Genomic DNA, 17,616 nt, shown 5'->3' with positions numbered 1-17,616 from the left:
GTCGGCAATACAAAGGATGCAGTGATTGTCTTGGCCAAGCCAGTCAGCAATGACGACATACCTTTTGCCAGATCACGTGAAACAATAATTACTGCTAGTTTACACCGCCTGCCTTGGGTCTCGCAATCACACTTATTATGTAAACCAATATCAAATGCTCATTTACATATAGTATCCCTCGCATTTCCTCGGTTTAATCTTTCCCACCCTTTCTTCTTACCAGAAGGATTGAATGTGTACGAGTAAACTGCTAGTAATCAACCTTAATGGAAGAACTTCGGCGGGCGTGCCGTGAGGCGCTATCACAGCGGGATTCGACTTCGTCCACTTTCCCAGAAGCGCAGGTAGTAAATATTGCGCTTCCTGAAGAATTAGATCTGTTATGGCAGGATGTGTCATCGCAAGGGAATTCAAGCAATCTAGAAGTAAGTAAATACCAACATGGATCATGCTAAGTATAAGAATATACTAATGATGCCTTAGATATGCGAAAGCCTCCTCGTCGCCTATAACTTTTTCAAGGCCCGGGGTCCGAAGGATCTGTGCCGTGCTGATGAGCATGCTGCAAACAGTATCTATTCCTGGGCAAGTGATGCTGCACTTCCGTCTCCAGTCTATGCTCAGATAGAAGAAACATCGGATGGTGAGCTAAGATTCAGTTTGATTTAACCGATTGCTGTTCTAACTGTCATATAGAGAAGAATGATGTTATCCTGGAAGACCAACTAAGGTCGAGGATCGCCTTGTCAGTGCTTGCCACGTTGTCTGAATCACTGCCAGTATCCAAAGCGGAGAATGTAGCAGACATTGTCATTGCATTAGCCAGCTTCTCATCTACGGAAGATCCGTGGACAACTCAAGAAGCATTCACATATGCGACTACATTACTGAACGCGTTCGCTTCAACAACTGCTACCAACAAAGAATCGAATACTACATTCTGGTCCGTAATCGAAAAGATCCTCAAAGACAGAATCAGACCCCTCTTCGCAAAAACCAGAAACCCAGCCATCACCTCCGCTGGGCGCAAGAACTTCCATCCAGTCCCATTACCCCGATTCGACGCTGGCATCCTAGACCCAGAAACCAAGCCATGGAAGATCCAAGATATTTACGCCACAGCCGTCCTCTCCTGGATAATCCAGCAATATAAAGTACGCCCTCCTCTCCTCCTCTCCCCTCACCCCCCCCAAATGATACTCAACACCACTAACAACAACCCCAGCCCACCAACCAAACCAACCTTGAAACCCATTTTCCCTTACTAGTCCCCCCTATCCTAGCACTAATAGACGACGACACAAGCGCCATCAAAACAAAAGGCTGCACCCTCCTCAGAAACCTCCTAACCCCAATCCAACAAACCAAATCCCCAATCCTCCACCGCACAAACCTAACCTCCGTCTTCGAAGACGCCCTAAAACCCTGCCTCCTCTCCCTCCCCACCATAACCCCAGAGCCCGACTCCATAGACCTCCTAAAAGAGGCCTACCCAGCCCTCCTCACCCTCCAAAAAACAACCTACACAAACACCCCCTCCCCGTCTCCTCAATCTCAATCCAAAACCCAACCCAACAAGCTCGAAACCTACATTTCCCGTCTAACAACCACCCTCCGGGAAAACCTCATCCCCTCATTCCACCACATCAGCTCATCGAACACGACCTCGCTATCCTCTGACTTCGCATCATTCCCGTATCCGCGTCTCTCGACGCTGCTACTGGAGCAGATGGTGCCTGTTCTGGGTGAGTTGGGTATCCATACGACGAAGTTCCTCCAGGATATTGTTCCGATTTTGCATAATACGCTGGCGAATCCGTTTGGACCGGCTTATCCGCCGATGCTTTTGCGTGCGGTGGAGGTTGCTAGGGGGGTGGTTTTGAATGCGCATCCGCGGGTGTGGAGGTGGAGGGGGGAGCTTTTGGATGCGCTGTGCTCGTGCTGGATTCATGTTGTGGAGGAGGAGGGGGAGATTGTAGAACGAGGTAAGAGGGGTGGTGAGAGTGAGAGTGAGGGTGCGGTTATGGAGAGGCTCAAGAAGGAGTTGAGAGGTGTGGTTTATTTGTTAAAGTTCGCTTTGCAGAATTCAATTCAAGTGGATGGTGGTGAGGGTCAATTGGAGGCGAAGGAGAATCTGGACAAGGAATTGCGAGAGTTGGTTGATGCGGATGAGAGTTTGAAAGGTCTTTTGTTGGAAGATATTGATGCTAATGATGGGGGCTTTTTTGGGGAAGCCTAGGTGGTGGTCTTTTTGTTTATAGAATTACTTATGTATGATCATGCAGCTAAAACCATGCATTAGTACATCTAACATGCTAAGCCAAGACTTGCAAACGCTAATGCTAACGTGATGCGTATGGGTATCGCGTCATTAAGTTATAATTCATGAATCGTGGCACACAGATATGCTGTTCAAATATCAACTCGCTGTTTGAAAAGACTCTTGCCCCTCAACCATTGTCGGTAGCGCTTGTAGCGCTTCATTTCATGGTCCTCCGCAGTAACTGTGAGTCCTTCGTCCGATATATTGAGGAACTCGGCGTAGTCTGCCATATTTTGATCCGCGTTGGCCTTGAGAGCGGAGTCTTCGACATTGCATTTGTTGACATACTCAATCAAATCCAAGTTTGATTCTCGTTCGCGAGCAGAAGTGGCCGTAAGGTCGTCCCTGGATGTCACAACAAGAGGTACTTTCAGGGGGTGGTTGATATAGCGTTCATACTCCTCGGCCTCCGCGGACGTGACAGATGGATTCAACGAGTCACTCACCAGTTGACCCAAAGTCCACTGTGCGATTTGCGCTTTGCTGGGCGTAGAGCGCTGAGTGGAATTGCTGGTCTCGGAAGCTCCAAATGATGAGTCTCTCATGAGCCCGGATCCTTGATTGGTAGAGAGATGCCAATTTGGTGCAGGAGTAACAGCTCCAAATTGTGTCCTTTCCGGACGATCTCGGACAAAGTCTGGCTCCTGAATCCTGACGCTCCGCTGCTGGTGTTGACGTTCCCTGTTAACTTGCTCATTTGGGATTCGAGCCACAAATGGGCTGAGATCATAGAGCGCCCCGGATGACGGACGGAAGGGGAGATAACGAAGAGTAGAATTCATCTTGTAGGAGAAGATCTTCGAGAATGATGAAATAGCCAATGGCCTGTAGTATTCGAGCCAGTGATCATCATACCGAGACAAAGGCTCCTTGGGCGGGGATGGTGGTGGTGGCATCTCTTTTTCCTTGAGATTGTCAGGTGTATACCAGCGTATGTAATTGGGTCGTGGCTTATTTGACCAGGACCTTGGATTGGCGTGGTGCAAGTAATAGTCGGTTGATAGATCCCAAAGCATCGGCTGACCCTGCGAAAAGATATAATTGCCAAGGAAAAGATTGTATGCCTCCTGTCGCTGTGCATCCAGGAATGAATTATTATAGTACCTTTTGAAACTCTCCACCATATCTCGTGAATGGCTGCTCCATTGATTGATCTTCCGGTAGGTGGCCATTGTGTTGACTAGATGAGAACCTCCATATTGGATCGCAATTGTATCACCGTGATCGTGCCACATGTCAGTAAAAAGATTGACTGCATCGGTGTCATATTCCACCGTTGTGCCTTCAATTATTCCGAGCGCATGAAGCTGGTGGCCAAGTGCTCGTTTTCCAATCACAAATTGGGCGGCATTGGTGCGATCGAGGCAATCAATACAGTTTGTCCTTGCAATGCCATTTTGTAACCTTAGGCCAGACTCCGCATCATGCCCATTCTTGAAAAATCCGGTCTTGGGGATAATCTCGCCCGCAATTTCTTCAAGCGTTCCTATCACATCCTGATCACGGCTTTTTGCAGCTCGACTCATATCCCAGGGCTTGTATATAAGCTTTTTGTCTTCTGGCAGGAATTGGTTGAGATAGTTTATGGCATTGGTGTATTCCTTAAGAAGCTTTGACTCTCGTGGGGTGCGCTCTCTGGACTTTATCAGGTTTAGGATATAGACCGGGGCCCCATATCTCTCAAACAGATTATCGAAATGCAACGCTGCCGCGGAGTAGAATGGGTCGACCAGGTTTAATTCAATATCAGGCTTCGGAGATACGCCGGAATTTTCCTGCGTCCAGTAGAGAGGAATGCTTCCCCGGTGCTGAACATAGGAAGTGTAGAGAGGGTTTGCATAAAGATCGGGGCCGGCGGCGTGGAATGAGGTGGTTGTCATTTCAGACACGATCTGCTCAGTCTCAACGTCGTTGGCGACATAACCCAGATCATTGGCACCTCGTTTCAGGAAGCGTGCTCCTGCAAAAAATCGTGATCGGCGAGCGATAATAGTAATGTAGACCAAGCGGCCATACACAGACATCTTCGCTTGTTCAACATATCCATGAATGATCGGCAGACACCACTCATAAGGGTTCTTCAGGTTCTCGAGGGCAGGGCTGAGAAGGTGATGATTCCATATGAACATTGTGTTGTAGTCCTGCTGGGAAGGCTTCGGATAGCCATCTCGATGGGCTTTGCGTTCTCGACAGATATTGCGCTGCAATGTGTGGGTGATATCGTAAGAATAGCTGAAGTAGAAAGACCGAGTTAGGTCAAGGTTATTCAGAATGGCGATATATCTAGCCTCCTCCGGATTTTTATCTGGTCTGAGTTTTGAGGAACTGGAATTTGTCAGAGAGATCAACTCAGTCCCATCAATCTGGTAGACATAATGGCCACCGAGCATAGCAACTTGACTCCTCTTAGTTACGAGGAGCATGTAGTATGTATCGGTAAACTTGATAAATCCCAGCATAGCCCATGCACTGCACCTCAGCTTCAGGCCACCCGATATCTTATTGCCATCGTCAATAGCATCTAGTAATTGACTCATTTCTCTCTTGCTGTACACAATATCGTCTTCAGCGACGTTCAGATCACCCGTCTCGGTAGTTCGATCGATTTTCAAAATCCTGAAGCGGGTGTCCGACAAGTCCATACCAACCATATAGAACCTCGTAGCTGTTTCGTAAAGAGAGAATTTATGCATCCGGTTGATGCCTTCTTCACCGGTATCGAAGAACATCGACCGGTGCTTTTGAAGGGACGTAGGGGTAGAGTCTCTCTCGAAGGATGTTGCTATACGTGGCTCTTCGTCCTCATCGGCCCCATCATCACTTATGGCAGCTGCAGACGGTGGGTTGTACGGCACTGGAGCGTAAGGGGAGAGCACTCTGGTTGGGGGTATCGAGGAGTCTTCTTGCTCTGTGAATTTCCGGTCTACCTGCTCGTCGGGTACTTTGTTGCTGGATATGGACTTGAACGATGCATCTGCGCTTCCTATGTTCAAGCTCGCTAGGGAGTTTGCCAAGCTCTGATCAGCAACTGATGTGGTCCGGGAAGAGCCATCATCGACGGTTCCTTCAGCGGGATCGCGGGGACGGGTGATTTCTTCAAGACTCTCCATGTTTGTGGATTGAGGACGATGGAACTAGGCATCAGCTGCTAGGAAATAAAGGTCTGGCGAGAAAATTTATAAAATCATTGTCGAGAATGTCGACAACCACCATGATTTGATGGTGGAGAGGGTTCACAAAGAGGATTTGAAGGAAGCTGTAAGTTTGTTGATGCTGATCGCGATAAGATAAAAGACGTCATGTGTTGTCTTTTACCGTACAATACCGTCCGTACACTCCCACTAAGCCCTAGGAGCAACGATAAATGGTAATACTTGGGTAATAGCATAGTACTAGTGCCGCTCTAACAGGCGCTATACTATTGGATGAGACCATTTCCATCGTTCATACGGAGTATAGATGGATCTGATTTGATTCAATGGGTTACATATGTGGCGCATAATGCACTGAAAACGTTCAGCTAGACACTATTTCCGTATCTATAAAACCTAGGGATCCCGGCATAGTGTGCCCTTGTCAAGGTATAGAGCAAGAGCACATCTACTTGGTTCGTGTTTCTATTTAGCACAAGATAGGCTCAGAAGTGTCCTCTACATACTATTTCCCGGTGCCCTGAACATGTCTTGCCCATTCCAACTCTAGCAAGAGTAGACATAGAAGAGACTTTGGACTATTTCAAGTTTATCCCGATGACGATTGGCACAGTTCTTGAACTGTGCCTAGAAGACAATCTCCCTGGTCATTCAATGCCCAATGGAGGCAGGACAATGGGACCAGTTGACTATGAACATACAATTCACTGGGAATGCCTTAATGGAGGGGAGACTGCAAGTCTTTCAATGACTTTACAGACGCAATAGCTAGTTATGCCACGATCTATAAGCAGCACCATATTTGGCATCTATCTCTCCCCAGTAGCAGTGCTTCCGATACGCCGGGTTCATCCGGTGATAATCACCAGCAGGGCCCACTACGTCAATAAAAAGCCAAGCTGACTTAGCCTGGCAGGCGGAGAGATGAAGATGGAACAACCAGGGAAACTAGTCAAAGTAAACCATGGGTGTCATTATAGGAACAGAGCCTAGCAATTTGTGGTGTTAACCAGTTTCTAAGCCGCAATTTCTAGATCGTATGGATAGATCGAAATATAAGAAAGTCAAATAAAAAAATGACCATCAGAGGAAAGAAATCAAGTCAAAAGAGCTATTAACTTATCCCTTTGATCATCCAATTCGGAAAGTTTAGTTCGGCGGATTTTTCCACCAGAGTTGCGCGGAATCGAATCCACAAAAACCACACCTCCCTCTAAAAACTTATACCCAGCCAGCCGCTGCCGCATAAAATCGTAAATATCCTCGGGAGATGGTCTCTCGGCCCAAGAGAGGGGGACAACATATGCACGAGGCAGCTCAGAACTTCCGTCAGTGGCCAAAACCCCAATCACAGCAGCATCCTTGACTAGGGGATGTTGTGCCAGTTCAGCTTCGAGTTCAACGGGAGATACCTGGTATCTTCAAATACAATTAGTATGTGTAGACGGTAGTTCATCCTTTCATTGTCTCAAAGCCAAGGCAATCAAGGAATGAATAAGCTACCTGTATGAAGGAAAATAACGTACCCCCGAACTTTAATCATTTCCTTCATCCTTCCGACAAGGAAATAGTGGCCATTCTTCTGATACATAACGTCCCCAGTCGAGAACCAACCATCACCATCCGTGTGATCAGGATGGCCTTTGTAGCTGGTGAACAGGCCCGAGCCACGAACTTGCAATTCCCCGGGAATTTCCGTGGCATTGTCGAGTACCCGACCGGAACCACTCACATCAACCAAGCGCACCTGATACCCTGGCAGAACAACACCGACACTCCCTTTATCAAACTGACGAGAAGGAAGACAGTATCGATCTTGGAAAACAGTCGCTGTCTCCGTCATTCCCCACGCCTGAGCTACACATGCCTCTGGGTGTAACATATCCTGTAGGGACTGGAGAGGCCGGGAATCGATGGGGGCGCCTCCTACACAAACATACCGCAATGAACGTAAAGACTCGCGGATTGACGATGATTGTGGAGTGCTCTGAATTAGTATGTGCACCATCGCCGGCGAGAGATAAGTCTCGGTGACGCCGTGGACGTGAATAGCGGATAAGAACGGCCGCAGTTGAAACCCCGGGAGGAGGATCAATGGCTGGGCGTACCGCGTTGGAAAGAAAAGTGCGACCAGGGCCCCATACCGATGAAAGAGCGGCAATGTGAGGAGTCGAGTGACGGGGTATGGAACGGGATGGTGGATGCTTATATGTTGCTGGATGAGCGCGTGATGGGATAGGATGGCTGCTTTGGGGAGTCCGCTTGTGCCGCTGGTTGCGAACATGGCAGCTGGGGTAATTTTGGACTTTTGTCCATCATCATCAAATGTCCGCCAGGGACGTTGGCCGCTATGTAGGAGCTTCGTAATGTCTCGCCGGTGATGGTATGCTGCGTCTCCCATGGATGCGTCCGGCGTGGAAGAAAAAGCCTCACACAAGACTTGGTCGATGTCGTTCAGGACCCATACTCGGTCCGACGGTATTTTTTCCTTCTTCCCTCCACTTGGGCTCATAGTACATTGTAAAACTGTCGACAGGGTGTCGCGACCGGTGATGATCAAGGATGGATTGGCCAGTGACAGAAGGTGCTCTAGTTCGGTTGCTGAACTGGCGGGGTGGGCACCCATGTAGACAGCCCCGACGCCGACGATCGCGAGAAACAGAGCCGGGTACAGAATGCTATTTTCCAGATGTACCAGGATACATTGTCCTTGTTGTATCTTCTGTTCGTGTAGACCGGCAATGAGCTGGCAGACCAGCTGGCGGAATTGGTGCAGGGTGAGTGACCGCGTAGGAGTCAGCCCGTCTATCAGGATCGGACCGGTTGCATTATGATCAGCCTGTGTCTCAAAACAGAAGCTCACTATGTCGGTTGGTGTATTGGAATTCATATTTAATGGACTCGAGATTGGCTACGGGGCACGGCGGAGGAGAAATGACAGCGGACGGTTTGCTTGTCTGGGGCCGGACCGACAAAATTATTTAAAGCCACTCAACCCACGTTACCACCTTGGCCGAGCTCGGAAGAGTACATGCGAGCGGGGTTCGAAATATTCTATTCCTATCGAGCACTAATCTGAAGGCTAATAACCTACCGGTCACGATAATATGGCGATCGCCTTAAAGGGATATATGCCTAGATGCTCCAGAGATCCTAGTTCACTCCGTGTCTTATAATTCCTAAGCCTATCGTCTATGCCGTTTCGTATTCAGACACTATCTTACGCTTCTATAATAGTATTAGAACTTGAGGCTCTACAATAATACCGCTGCCGGTCTAGTCGCTTGCGTGGTTTACGGTCGTAATCCCTAGATGTTGAAGCCCTAGTTCCCGAAACATGCGTTATGTAAAGCCATTCCTGCGTTTCACGACCTCATCAACCATAGAACCGATCGAACCAGCGCCCATAATCTGCACCACTGGAATCTTAGCCCCCAACTCTCTCGCAAACCAGATGTGAATATCTACTGCCACGAGTGAGTCAATTCCTAGTTCATGTAAGAGCGTTTCACGTCTAAGCGGGACATCAGAAGAGAGTCCCAACTTCCTGCGCAGCTTCTCCTTGAAAAGCTGGAGGATAATCTCTCTTGCTTCCGCCACGCTCGTTGCTAATTTGAGCTGGGTGACGGCATCCGTATCATGGGCCTGGCCCTGCCCTGCAGATTGGCTTTTGTCGTCGGATTCTAGTAGAGTTTTGGACTCATTCCAGGCGGACAACTTAGGTACCAACTCCCACTTCTCACTGTTGCGAAGACCTGCCAAGATTTCTCCATTGCTGGTGGACTCTGGTGGTCCAAGAAGGATTGCTTCTGAGAAGGCCTCACGTATATCACCGGCTGAGAGCGTGATGTCTTCCACTGCATTTTGCTCGCCCAAATAAAGTACACTCCCCACGTAGCCTCTTTGTCGTCGTCGGGAAATGACACCAGATAGGACCCCAGTGGTGCTTCCAATGAAGGAGTTACTGTCTGTAAAACCAATGTGTCCCAGCAGGGATCCCACCAGAATGAAAAATGTGGCATCATTACCGCAGAGCTCATCCAGCAGCAGAGTATTCTCAGCCGCCTGTTGTGGGCTGTCCTTCAGCCCGTCATAAATGATTCCACCTATTGGCATATATGTTTGAAGACTACTGATCGGAATTTCGGCTTTCCTGGTAGATGTTAGTTGATCGTATAAATCGGATATTGAAGACAAGAAAGCCCACATCTGTACTACAGCCACATGCACTTCATCTCTCGAGAGCTGGGCGATCCATGCGAAATCTTCATCTGACCATTCGCCAACCCAAACAATATGTCTGGCACCTTGTCGAACCAAGAAGTCGAGCACTAGTCGACGCAATTTGTGGTTCATATTAACAACGACATACGCCATCGTCGGCGAGAGACTGACCAGTGAGCTAGCAGGGAGGATCTGTGCTTCAATCCATGTCGGCTGCCGCCAGTTAACCACCTCCAGAGAGTCCACTGATGATTGTTCTCTAGGAGAGATAATGCGGGGCGAGCTTCCTTTCTCGTACCCTTTACGGGTGACAAAAGCACAGGCACTATTCAATATAGTAGCAACGGACTGTATGTCTATCTCTTCTATAATGGAGGAGGGTCGAAAGAAGTCTGAAAAGCTCCGGAAGTTAGCACAGCGAGGTAGCACTAGTCTTGATCGCCGAGAAAGTCGTCCATCATCGAACAGGACCGCAGACGAGACATTCCGGGGTAGCACGCTGGACAGGGTTTTTGTGGAGCTGTGCGGATGAACGAAGTGCACACGGGTATCAGACAGCCCACATTGTGATGTAGTCAAGGTAAGATTCTTGATGTCCTGTCTATCAGACACAGCAGACACCAGCGCATCCATGAATGTCGGCCCCATTGCCTGTGCTTCATGTACCCAAAGTGTTGAAGACGGACCAGCGAGATCGGCGATCGCGAAAGCTAAAATAGTAGCTGCGACAGCGGCTAGTAGTTTTGGTTCATTATCAGTGGAAACAGAGGCTGGGACATCCCAGGCCCAAGACAACGGTGTCGAGATTATGGAACCATGAGAGATTGAGAGGGCGAGCTGTCGCGCACCATTGAACACATTCTGTCCGACGATCAGAAAAAGGGAACATTTCTCCGTTATTGTTAGTGCAGCCTGTGTACAATAATGTACTTGATACTGAACGATGGACTCATTTGAGAATAGCTTTGCCGCAGAAGTGGTGGCATTCTTTGGATCCGTCAAATACACATCTACCTTTTCTTTCTGTGAACCCTCCGTCGAGACTAGCCGGCAAACAGCTTGCTCCCGGACATCTACCAAATTAAACACGCAAGGACTACGGCTAGCGAGTAGTCGTTGAGTGATGGTTGGATCACGCACAATACGCGGAATGTTCAGTATTCCCTCGCCCCATCCTAGTTCAATCTCAGGTCGCCCCATGCCTTCTTGCTTTGTCCGGACAAGATTCATTAATGTGGTAGCGAGCATTTCAGCTCCAATAGGTGTCGAATCGATGACGGTAAGGTGTTGCAATAGGCCGGACGAGGAGTCCAGTGCAAGTGATCGAAGAAGACCTTTGCTTACACCGGAATGCGGGTCGTCCGCCGGGGAAACCCATAGTAGACAGCTTGCTGCCGTCATCATCAAGCGCATATCCTGCCATTGCCATCTTGTCTCCTCAGAGTGGTGGTCAAGCTCAGCAAGACAGAGTATAGCAAGCTGAGAAATCCCTGGGCCAGGTGTAAAATCATCCACACTCAGGCAGGAGGATATTTGAACGAACGAGTCGCGGAGGATCGTCTTTAAGTCCAGTATAATCTGCCTTGTAGTTTCCGTACTACCACCTACCAGCAGCAAATCCATCTCTATCACGGGGATTGCTGGCATATCAGTAGGCTGTGACACTATCACAGACATACCATACAAGTTGGCTTGATTGGTTGGTGTATATGAAGTACATCTACCGAATCCAGTACACTGTAACAAGACGTCCCATTCTTCACGTCGGATCAATGGTCCTCCAGATCGTCCGTCGTCCTCACCCAGCCACCAGCCTTCAAATGCACCGAAGATAAAGGGAGTCGGAACTCGATCGGGATCTGTACCTTCCAGGAGCACAAGATAGCCTGATGGTTTGATGAGCTTTCTTATGTTCATCAGCGTGCGACGCAGGGACCGAGTAGCATGCAGCACATTGCTTGCGATAACGACATCGTAGCTATGCATGGAGAAACCTTGATCAGTCACGTCACATTCAACATCGAGCACCTTGTAGATGAAACGATCTTCATGGGTATGGAATGCTGCCGATGCGCCCTCAAAGAAGGCTGGTGAGATATCCGTATATGTATAGGAATGGTAGTTCCGACCGATAGAAGACAATATAGCTCGAGTAGCAGATCCTGTCCCAGCACCAACCTCGAGGACGTGTAGTTGAGGATTACGGAACACAATTTGACTGACCACCTTGCCCAGACTGTCACTCATGATACGCATTGCCTCATCATCCTGGTAGTATCGGGTCAGGAGATCGATGTTATTGTCGCGTAGTTTCAGGAGTATTGTTTCTTCTCCGCCGGACAGGAACTGAAGGAGGTTTTGCCCTACTATATGCGTGACATGGATAAGGGTCTCGTGAGATGTTGTTTGCGAGTCAAGTTCACCTATGGTCCCTAGAAGCCAGTCTCGTGGATAATGGGGATGTACGCCATCACGAATCTTGGACAATGTGGAATCCATCCATGCGACATAGTGCCTGCGATGCGAGACAAGCCGCTCGCGATCCTGTGCAGTGAGACCAGCTTGAGCATCTCGAAGATATAACACAGCTAGACGAGCCTGTAGATTCTGGATTGAGAGATTATATGGCAGGTTCTTGGGATAGCCAATGCTGGGGTCTGGATTCAGCGGCCCCCACACAGTAGTCCCGAAAGCCAGGGCTTGATCATCACTACTATTCTTGGGCTTCGAGAGAGTGAGATGGATACCCTCTAGCTGGGCTATGCCGTCGCCTTGCCCGTTGAACACGAGCACATCACCGCACCCATTCCTCCCAGAACCCGTGCGGGTAATAGAGGCTTCCAGACAGACATGTCCAGAATGGGAGCAGGATGGGTTGATCGTTACCGAGTCGATCCGTACCGGTAGAGGCAATGCTGATAGTCGCCCTTCATCTGACATCATAGCTCCCCAGAGTACCTGCAACGCTGTAGTCATAACGACCGGATGAAAAGTGGGCTGATCATGGGAGGGAACATTGGCCACCCCTTGCATACCACCTTCTTGTCGGGTTAGTTCAGTTATTCCCCGAAATATATCGGAGACATTTCCGCCCACAATTTGTAACTGGTTGTAGAACTTGTCGACATTCATCGGGTATGATATGGACATTCCTTTGCTCTTCGACGGTAGGACTGTCGGGTTAGCTTCACCCAGTGCAAGGATAACCCTGCCAGAAGCACATTTCTGAAATTCATTACCACAGCTTATCTGACACTGAAATGTTCCAGTCATTGTATCGTTGTCAGCAGACTCAATATCCATCTTGAAAAGGGTTTCAATGCCCGGCCCCTCTACTGGAATGGAGATTGTACGCTCTATGATCAACGAATGAATTTCGACAAGTTGTAGGGGCTTTGACCGGGAGGCAGCTTGTGCTGCCTCCACAGCCATGGCAATGTAGCCCATCGGTGGATAAGAGATATCTGATAAGATGCGGTGGCCAGTAAGCCAGGGGATCTCCTCCAGGTGGAGGTAGTTTCTCCACCGCCATTCATCCCTACCGCATTCACTACTAAGCACGCCGAGTAGTGGGTGTGGTGGGATAGGGCAATGTAGACGTGCCTGGGAGAGACGCGGTTCAGCCCAGTAGGATGTACGGTGATCGAAGGGGTACGTTGGAAGTGACTGGACGCAGCATGATTCTCGAAATGGTCCAAATAGTTGGATATATTGCTGGAGTTTCAGGTCTCGCATACCAAGGTACGCCCAGAGTCTACCGATCGCTGCAGCCATGGACTGAATCGAATCCTCCCCTCGATGAGCCAGCCCAATATAGGGTACCACGGAGCCCTCGGAAAGGGTGTCATGTAGAATGTGTTTGATCGACCCTTGAAGTGCAGTGTGGGGGCCGACCTCGATGATTAAATTAATATCCGGGATCTGGTCCAGACAGGTCGAAATGGCCTGAGAGAATAGAACTGGACGCAACATGTTATCACACCAATATGTACTGTCCAAAGCGCAATCTGTGCTATTCACCACCAAGCCTTTGTACACGCTAGAGAACATTTGCACCGATGATGGTGAGGACACACCTACATTGCAAGATTTGAGGGCCTGCAGATAGGGCCCTGCGCATGGCTGCATATGATGTGAGTGATATGCTGCATCTGTATTCAGAGGGTGGGTATGTCGCTCAAGGCTCCTCAGTAGCCATACAAGTTCGTCCATCGTCTCCGGGTCACCCGACAGGGTGACATTGGACGGTGAATTATAGGCTGCCACCGCCACCTGGCCTTTCCACATTGGCTGTGAACAGATAGCATTCGCTTGATGCTCGGTCAAATTCACTGCTATCATCTTTCCACGAGATGCGGCATGCTTAACAGCGAAACCGCGAAGGTATGCGACTCGGATTGCATCCGTGGCATTCAGGATACCTGCAGCATATACTGCAGCAATTTCCCCGGATGAATGCCCAACTACTGCATTAAAAGTGATCCCAAGAGCACGAAGCAGGTCAATCTGGATGATCTGAAGAGCTGTTCGTAGCGGTAGTGATAGAGCGGTTTCACCAAGACGAGATTGGCTCTCTGGCGCAGACAATTCATCTAAAAGTGTAAATCCTGGACGGTATTCTATTGGCAGGTCATCTAATGACTGCTGCAGCTCACGCAATCGCATACGGGCTTGTGGGCAATTTTGGATGAGCTCCAAGCCCATCTGTGGCCACTGTGCTCCTTGGCCGGTGAAAACGCCAAGAATGCAGTTTCCGCCTTCACGCTTAGGCGGGGACATGATAGCCCATTGGGCGTCTGTAGTATTGCGCTTCAGCTCATGCTGGATCTTTATCCGTAGTTCGTCAGGTGAAGCTGCAATAAAAGCCTTCCGGTAGCGTAAAGTTGATCGGCGCAACAATAGTGATGATGCCAAACCCAGTAGGTCTACGTTTGGGTTATCAAATAGCCACTGGACATATCCTTCTAGCAGATCAGCCAGGGAGGATTGAGATGCTGCTGAAAAGACTATGGGGAGCAAGGCCTGTTGGGATTGATGAACCCGCTCAACCTGTGTAGAGGGATGTCGACTCGCTTGGTCAAAGCTCTCCAGTATGGCATGTGCATTGGTTCCTCCAAAGCCAAACGAGTTCACAGATACACGTCGAGGAACGCCACTAGGTAGCTCAGGCCATCGAACCGCCCGAGTTGGGACCTCCAGATGAGTGGTATGCGGTGCCACAGTATCGCTCACCCTGTTAAAGTGCAAGTTGGGCGGGACCACACCATTCTGCAAAGCTAACGAGGCACGAATAACCCCCGCCAACCCTGCAGCACCAGCGGTATGGCCAATAATGGTTTTAATGGAACCGACATAAACTGTTTCATTATTTGGTTGGTTTTCCTCCATATTGCACCCGAAAAGCGCATCCTGGATGGCCGCTGCCTCTTGCGGGTCACCAGCCTTAGTGCCTGTACCATGGGCTTCGAAGAACTGACAGCGATCGTGAGGGTTCTGCTTGGGGTGAAGTCCTGCACGGGCATACGTGTCCATGATCAGGGCGCTCTGTGCATTGCTGTTGGGCATGGTTAAGCCTGGACTGCGTCCATCCGAATTCACTCCTGTCGCCCGGATAACACACTCGATGTGATCCCCATCGGCGAGGGCGTCAGTTAACCTCTTCAGCACTACGGATGCCACTCCTTCTCCACAGGCAAACCCATCCGCACTAGCATCCCACATATGGCAGCGATTGGTCGGGGACAGAAGCTGCATTTTCGACTCCCATATATAGGGATCCGGGCTCAATAACAGATTACTACCCCCAACGATCGCCAACGAACACTCGCCTTTGCGCAGGGATTCACACGCTAGATGAACAGCTACCAGACTGGAAGAACATGCTGTATCGATCGTGATCGAAGGCCCGTGCCAGTCAAAGAAATAAGAGACACGATTGGCCAGGACCGAGCCTGCTGTGCCAGCCAACGCATAGGGTGGGTTTGTCTCCATATCAGCCGTGAGGAGACGATGATAGTCGTGTCGCATAAGTCCACAAAAGACGCCTGTTTGAGTGCCTTGGAGTTCCTCCAGTCGCAAGCCTGCCCGATCCAGAGATTCATATACTGTTTCCAGAAGGAGGCGTTGCTGAGGGTCCATTGCAGCCGCCTCAGTGGGGGAAATATTAAAGAAGGATGCGTCAAAACGCTGGATATTCTCATCCAGGAAGTACGACTCCCATGCCGCGGTGGTTCCATGATGTCCCATCTGGGGGTGATGAAAAGCAGCAATATTGAAACGGTCTGGCGGAACCTTTCTGGCCACATCCCTTGGGTTCACTAACAGCTCCCACAGTTCGTGAGGCGAATTGGATCCCCCAGGAAATCGACATCCCGTACCAATAATAGCGACTCGTTCATCGACTTTCATCGCTGGTGGTGTGTGTCTCGGTACTCCCATCAATGGATGAAATGATGAATGATGGATGTTTTTCCCTCATGATTGCCGCGCTATAGCTTAGCGTGTGGCGACTATCGTAGCCCATATTAGATCCGTCGAACTAGGGAAACGATGACAGAGGTGGAGGGGCAGACAAGGGTGTTAATCAAGTAAACAAACCAGGAATTAAGGACTTTGGCAGGTTGGAGGATTTTAGTGATGACACGTGTCAGTGTGATCTCATGACTTGCGTCCAAGCGTCGTCTAGCTGTAACTTATTTCTATTCTTGTTTTTTTATATATATATGTGTCATCTGATGAGGAAATCACATGTTTAATCTATCAAATATAGTGCATGGATTGAGGAAATCTCGTGGAGCGTCTCAAATTTCCTAACTTGGTTAGAGTGTGCATTGGTTCACAAACTTTTCTGCCATAGTCATAAGTATCCCTGCTAGCTAGGCGGAGCCTTTAAGCCCCAGGCCACGTACATTGCGGCTATGGCCACAATGCCGGTGAATCAAACCGACACTTCTATTCAAATAGAATACCACCCCTCCTGGGGTGGAATGAGATGGTTAGAACCTTTGTTCTGAGGAGGGTCGGTGTCCTTTTGTTCAGTACCTCCGCGAGAAATGTCTCCCAGGTCATTGTTTCGCTCCAAACTCATAGGCACTTGGGTGTTGCTCGAGTACCGCACGGAAAGTCTAAAATCGAAGCAGGTCAAATGGCCGTTTGGCTCAAGTCCTAAAGGGATCCTCATATATTCTCCTGCAGGCTACATGTCGGCTCAAGTTATGCGACCCGGAACTCCGCAGCACGAGGGACAAGAGTTTCTGTCGGGAACGGATGAAGAACTTGCAGTGGCAATGAGACATTACTTGGCTTACTCGGGTCGATTTACGGTACCGGACATGGCTTCGACGGAGAACAGCACCAGACGAGTGATACATGAAGTGGAGATGTCTTCTTATCCCAACTGGATAGGTACCACTCAAGAGCGGGTCGTGCACATCAAGGGGGATATCCTTGAGTTATCTACAGTTCACCCTCTTGTCATTAGTGTAAGACACATGCAGAGTCATTGATGCACCACGACATTCCACAGAAAGAAAGAGACACTAACAGATTCTAGGGTATTGAACAGCGAAGCTTTTTGACATGGAGGAAATTACCGCGGCTGACATGATTGCTCTGATATTCATAATTAGAATACATATTCCTCCTATATAGAAAAGAAAAGACTTAGCAACCTTTCAATGGCGCTTTTCCTCTATTGCTTTTCTCCCTCCTTCCCCACTCTGTGTGCGTTTGTTGGGAAGGTAGGTTAAGCGAGGATTTACCGACTATATTATCATAAGAGTTGGGCTATTCGTGCGGATGTGATATGTCACATTCAGCCTGCGTCTACTATTAAATTCCCACCGCGAGGGACGAAGTCTGAGCAGATCCTGCTGATCCATGAGTCCCCATACCATTTATGTTCGAATACAAATACTG

At 49.1% G+C, this 17,616-nt stretch overlaps 5 protein-coding genes across 5 annotated transcripts; 2 read left to right on the top strand and 3 right to left on the bottom strand.

Annotated features, from left to right (window-relative positions):
- Positions 1-266: 266 nt before the first annotated feature.
- On the top strand, positions 267-2,239 carry AO090102000163 (Tti2 family protein; the record flags this gene model as incomplete). The annotated part of the gene is made up of 4 exons (XM_023236951.1): positions 267-425; positions 523-643; positions 697-1,154; positions 1,226-2,239. 4 exons carry the CDS (start codon positions 267-269, stop codon positions 2,237-2,239), a joined length of 1,752 nt encoding a protein of 583 aa, XP_023091699.1.
- A 173-nt stretch (positions 2,240-2,412) lies between these two features.
- AO090102000164 (phosphatidylinositol-3,5-bisphosphate 5-phosphatase) lies at positions 2,413-5,433 on the bottom strand (the record flags this gene model as incomplete). The annotated part of the gene is made up of 1 exon (XM_023236950.1): positions 2,413-5,433. One exon carries the CDS (start codon positions 5,431-5,433, stop codon positions 2,413-2,415), a length of 3,021 nt encoding a protein of 1,006 aa, XP_023091700.1.
- A 1,139-nt stretch (positions 5,434-6,572) lies between these two features.
- Positions 6,573-8,365, bottom strand: AO090102000165 (uncharacterized protein; the record flags this gene model as incomplete). The annotated part of the gene is made up of 2 exons (XM_001822345.3): positions 6,573-6,894; positions 7,002-8,365. 2 exons carry the CDS (start codon positions 8,363-8,365, stop codon positions 6,573-6,575), a joined length of 1,686 nt encoding a protein of 561 aa, XP_001822397.1.
- Positions 8,366-8,817: 452 nt separating this feature from the next.
- pyr2 (non-reducing polyketide synthase pyr2) lies at positions 8,818-16,107 on the bottom strand (the record flags this gene model as incomplete). The annotated part of the gene is made up of 1 exon (XM_023236949.1): positions 8,818-16,107. One exon carries the CDS (start codon positions 16,105-16,107, stop codon positions 8,818-8,820), a length of 7,290 nt encoding a protein of 2,429 aa, XP_023091701.1.
- A 791-nt stretch (positions 16,108-16,898) lies between these two features.
- Positions 16,899-17,305, top strand: AO090102000167 (lipocalin-like domain-containing protein; the record flags this gene model as incomplete). Its single annotated transcript, XM_001822347.3, has 2 exons — positions 16,899-17,180; positions 17,252-17,305. 2 exons carry the CDS (start codon positions 16,899-16,901, stop codon positions 17,303-17,305), a joined length of 336 nt encoding a protein of 111 aa, XP_001822399.3.
- Positions 17,306-17,616: the final 311 nt, after the last annotated feature.

The sequence above is a fragment of the Aspergillus oryzae genome, chromosome 4 (genome assembly GCF_000184455.2).
Source record: "Aspergillus oryzae RIB40 DNA, chromosome 4".
In the NCBI taxonomy this organism is placed as follows: Eukaryota; Fungi; Ascomycota; class Eurotiomycetes; order Eurotiales; family Aspergillaceae; genus Aspergillus; species Aspergillus oryzae.
This window is presented reverse-complemented; position numbering and strand designations above follow the sequence as displayed.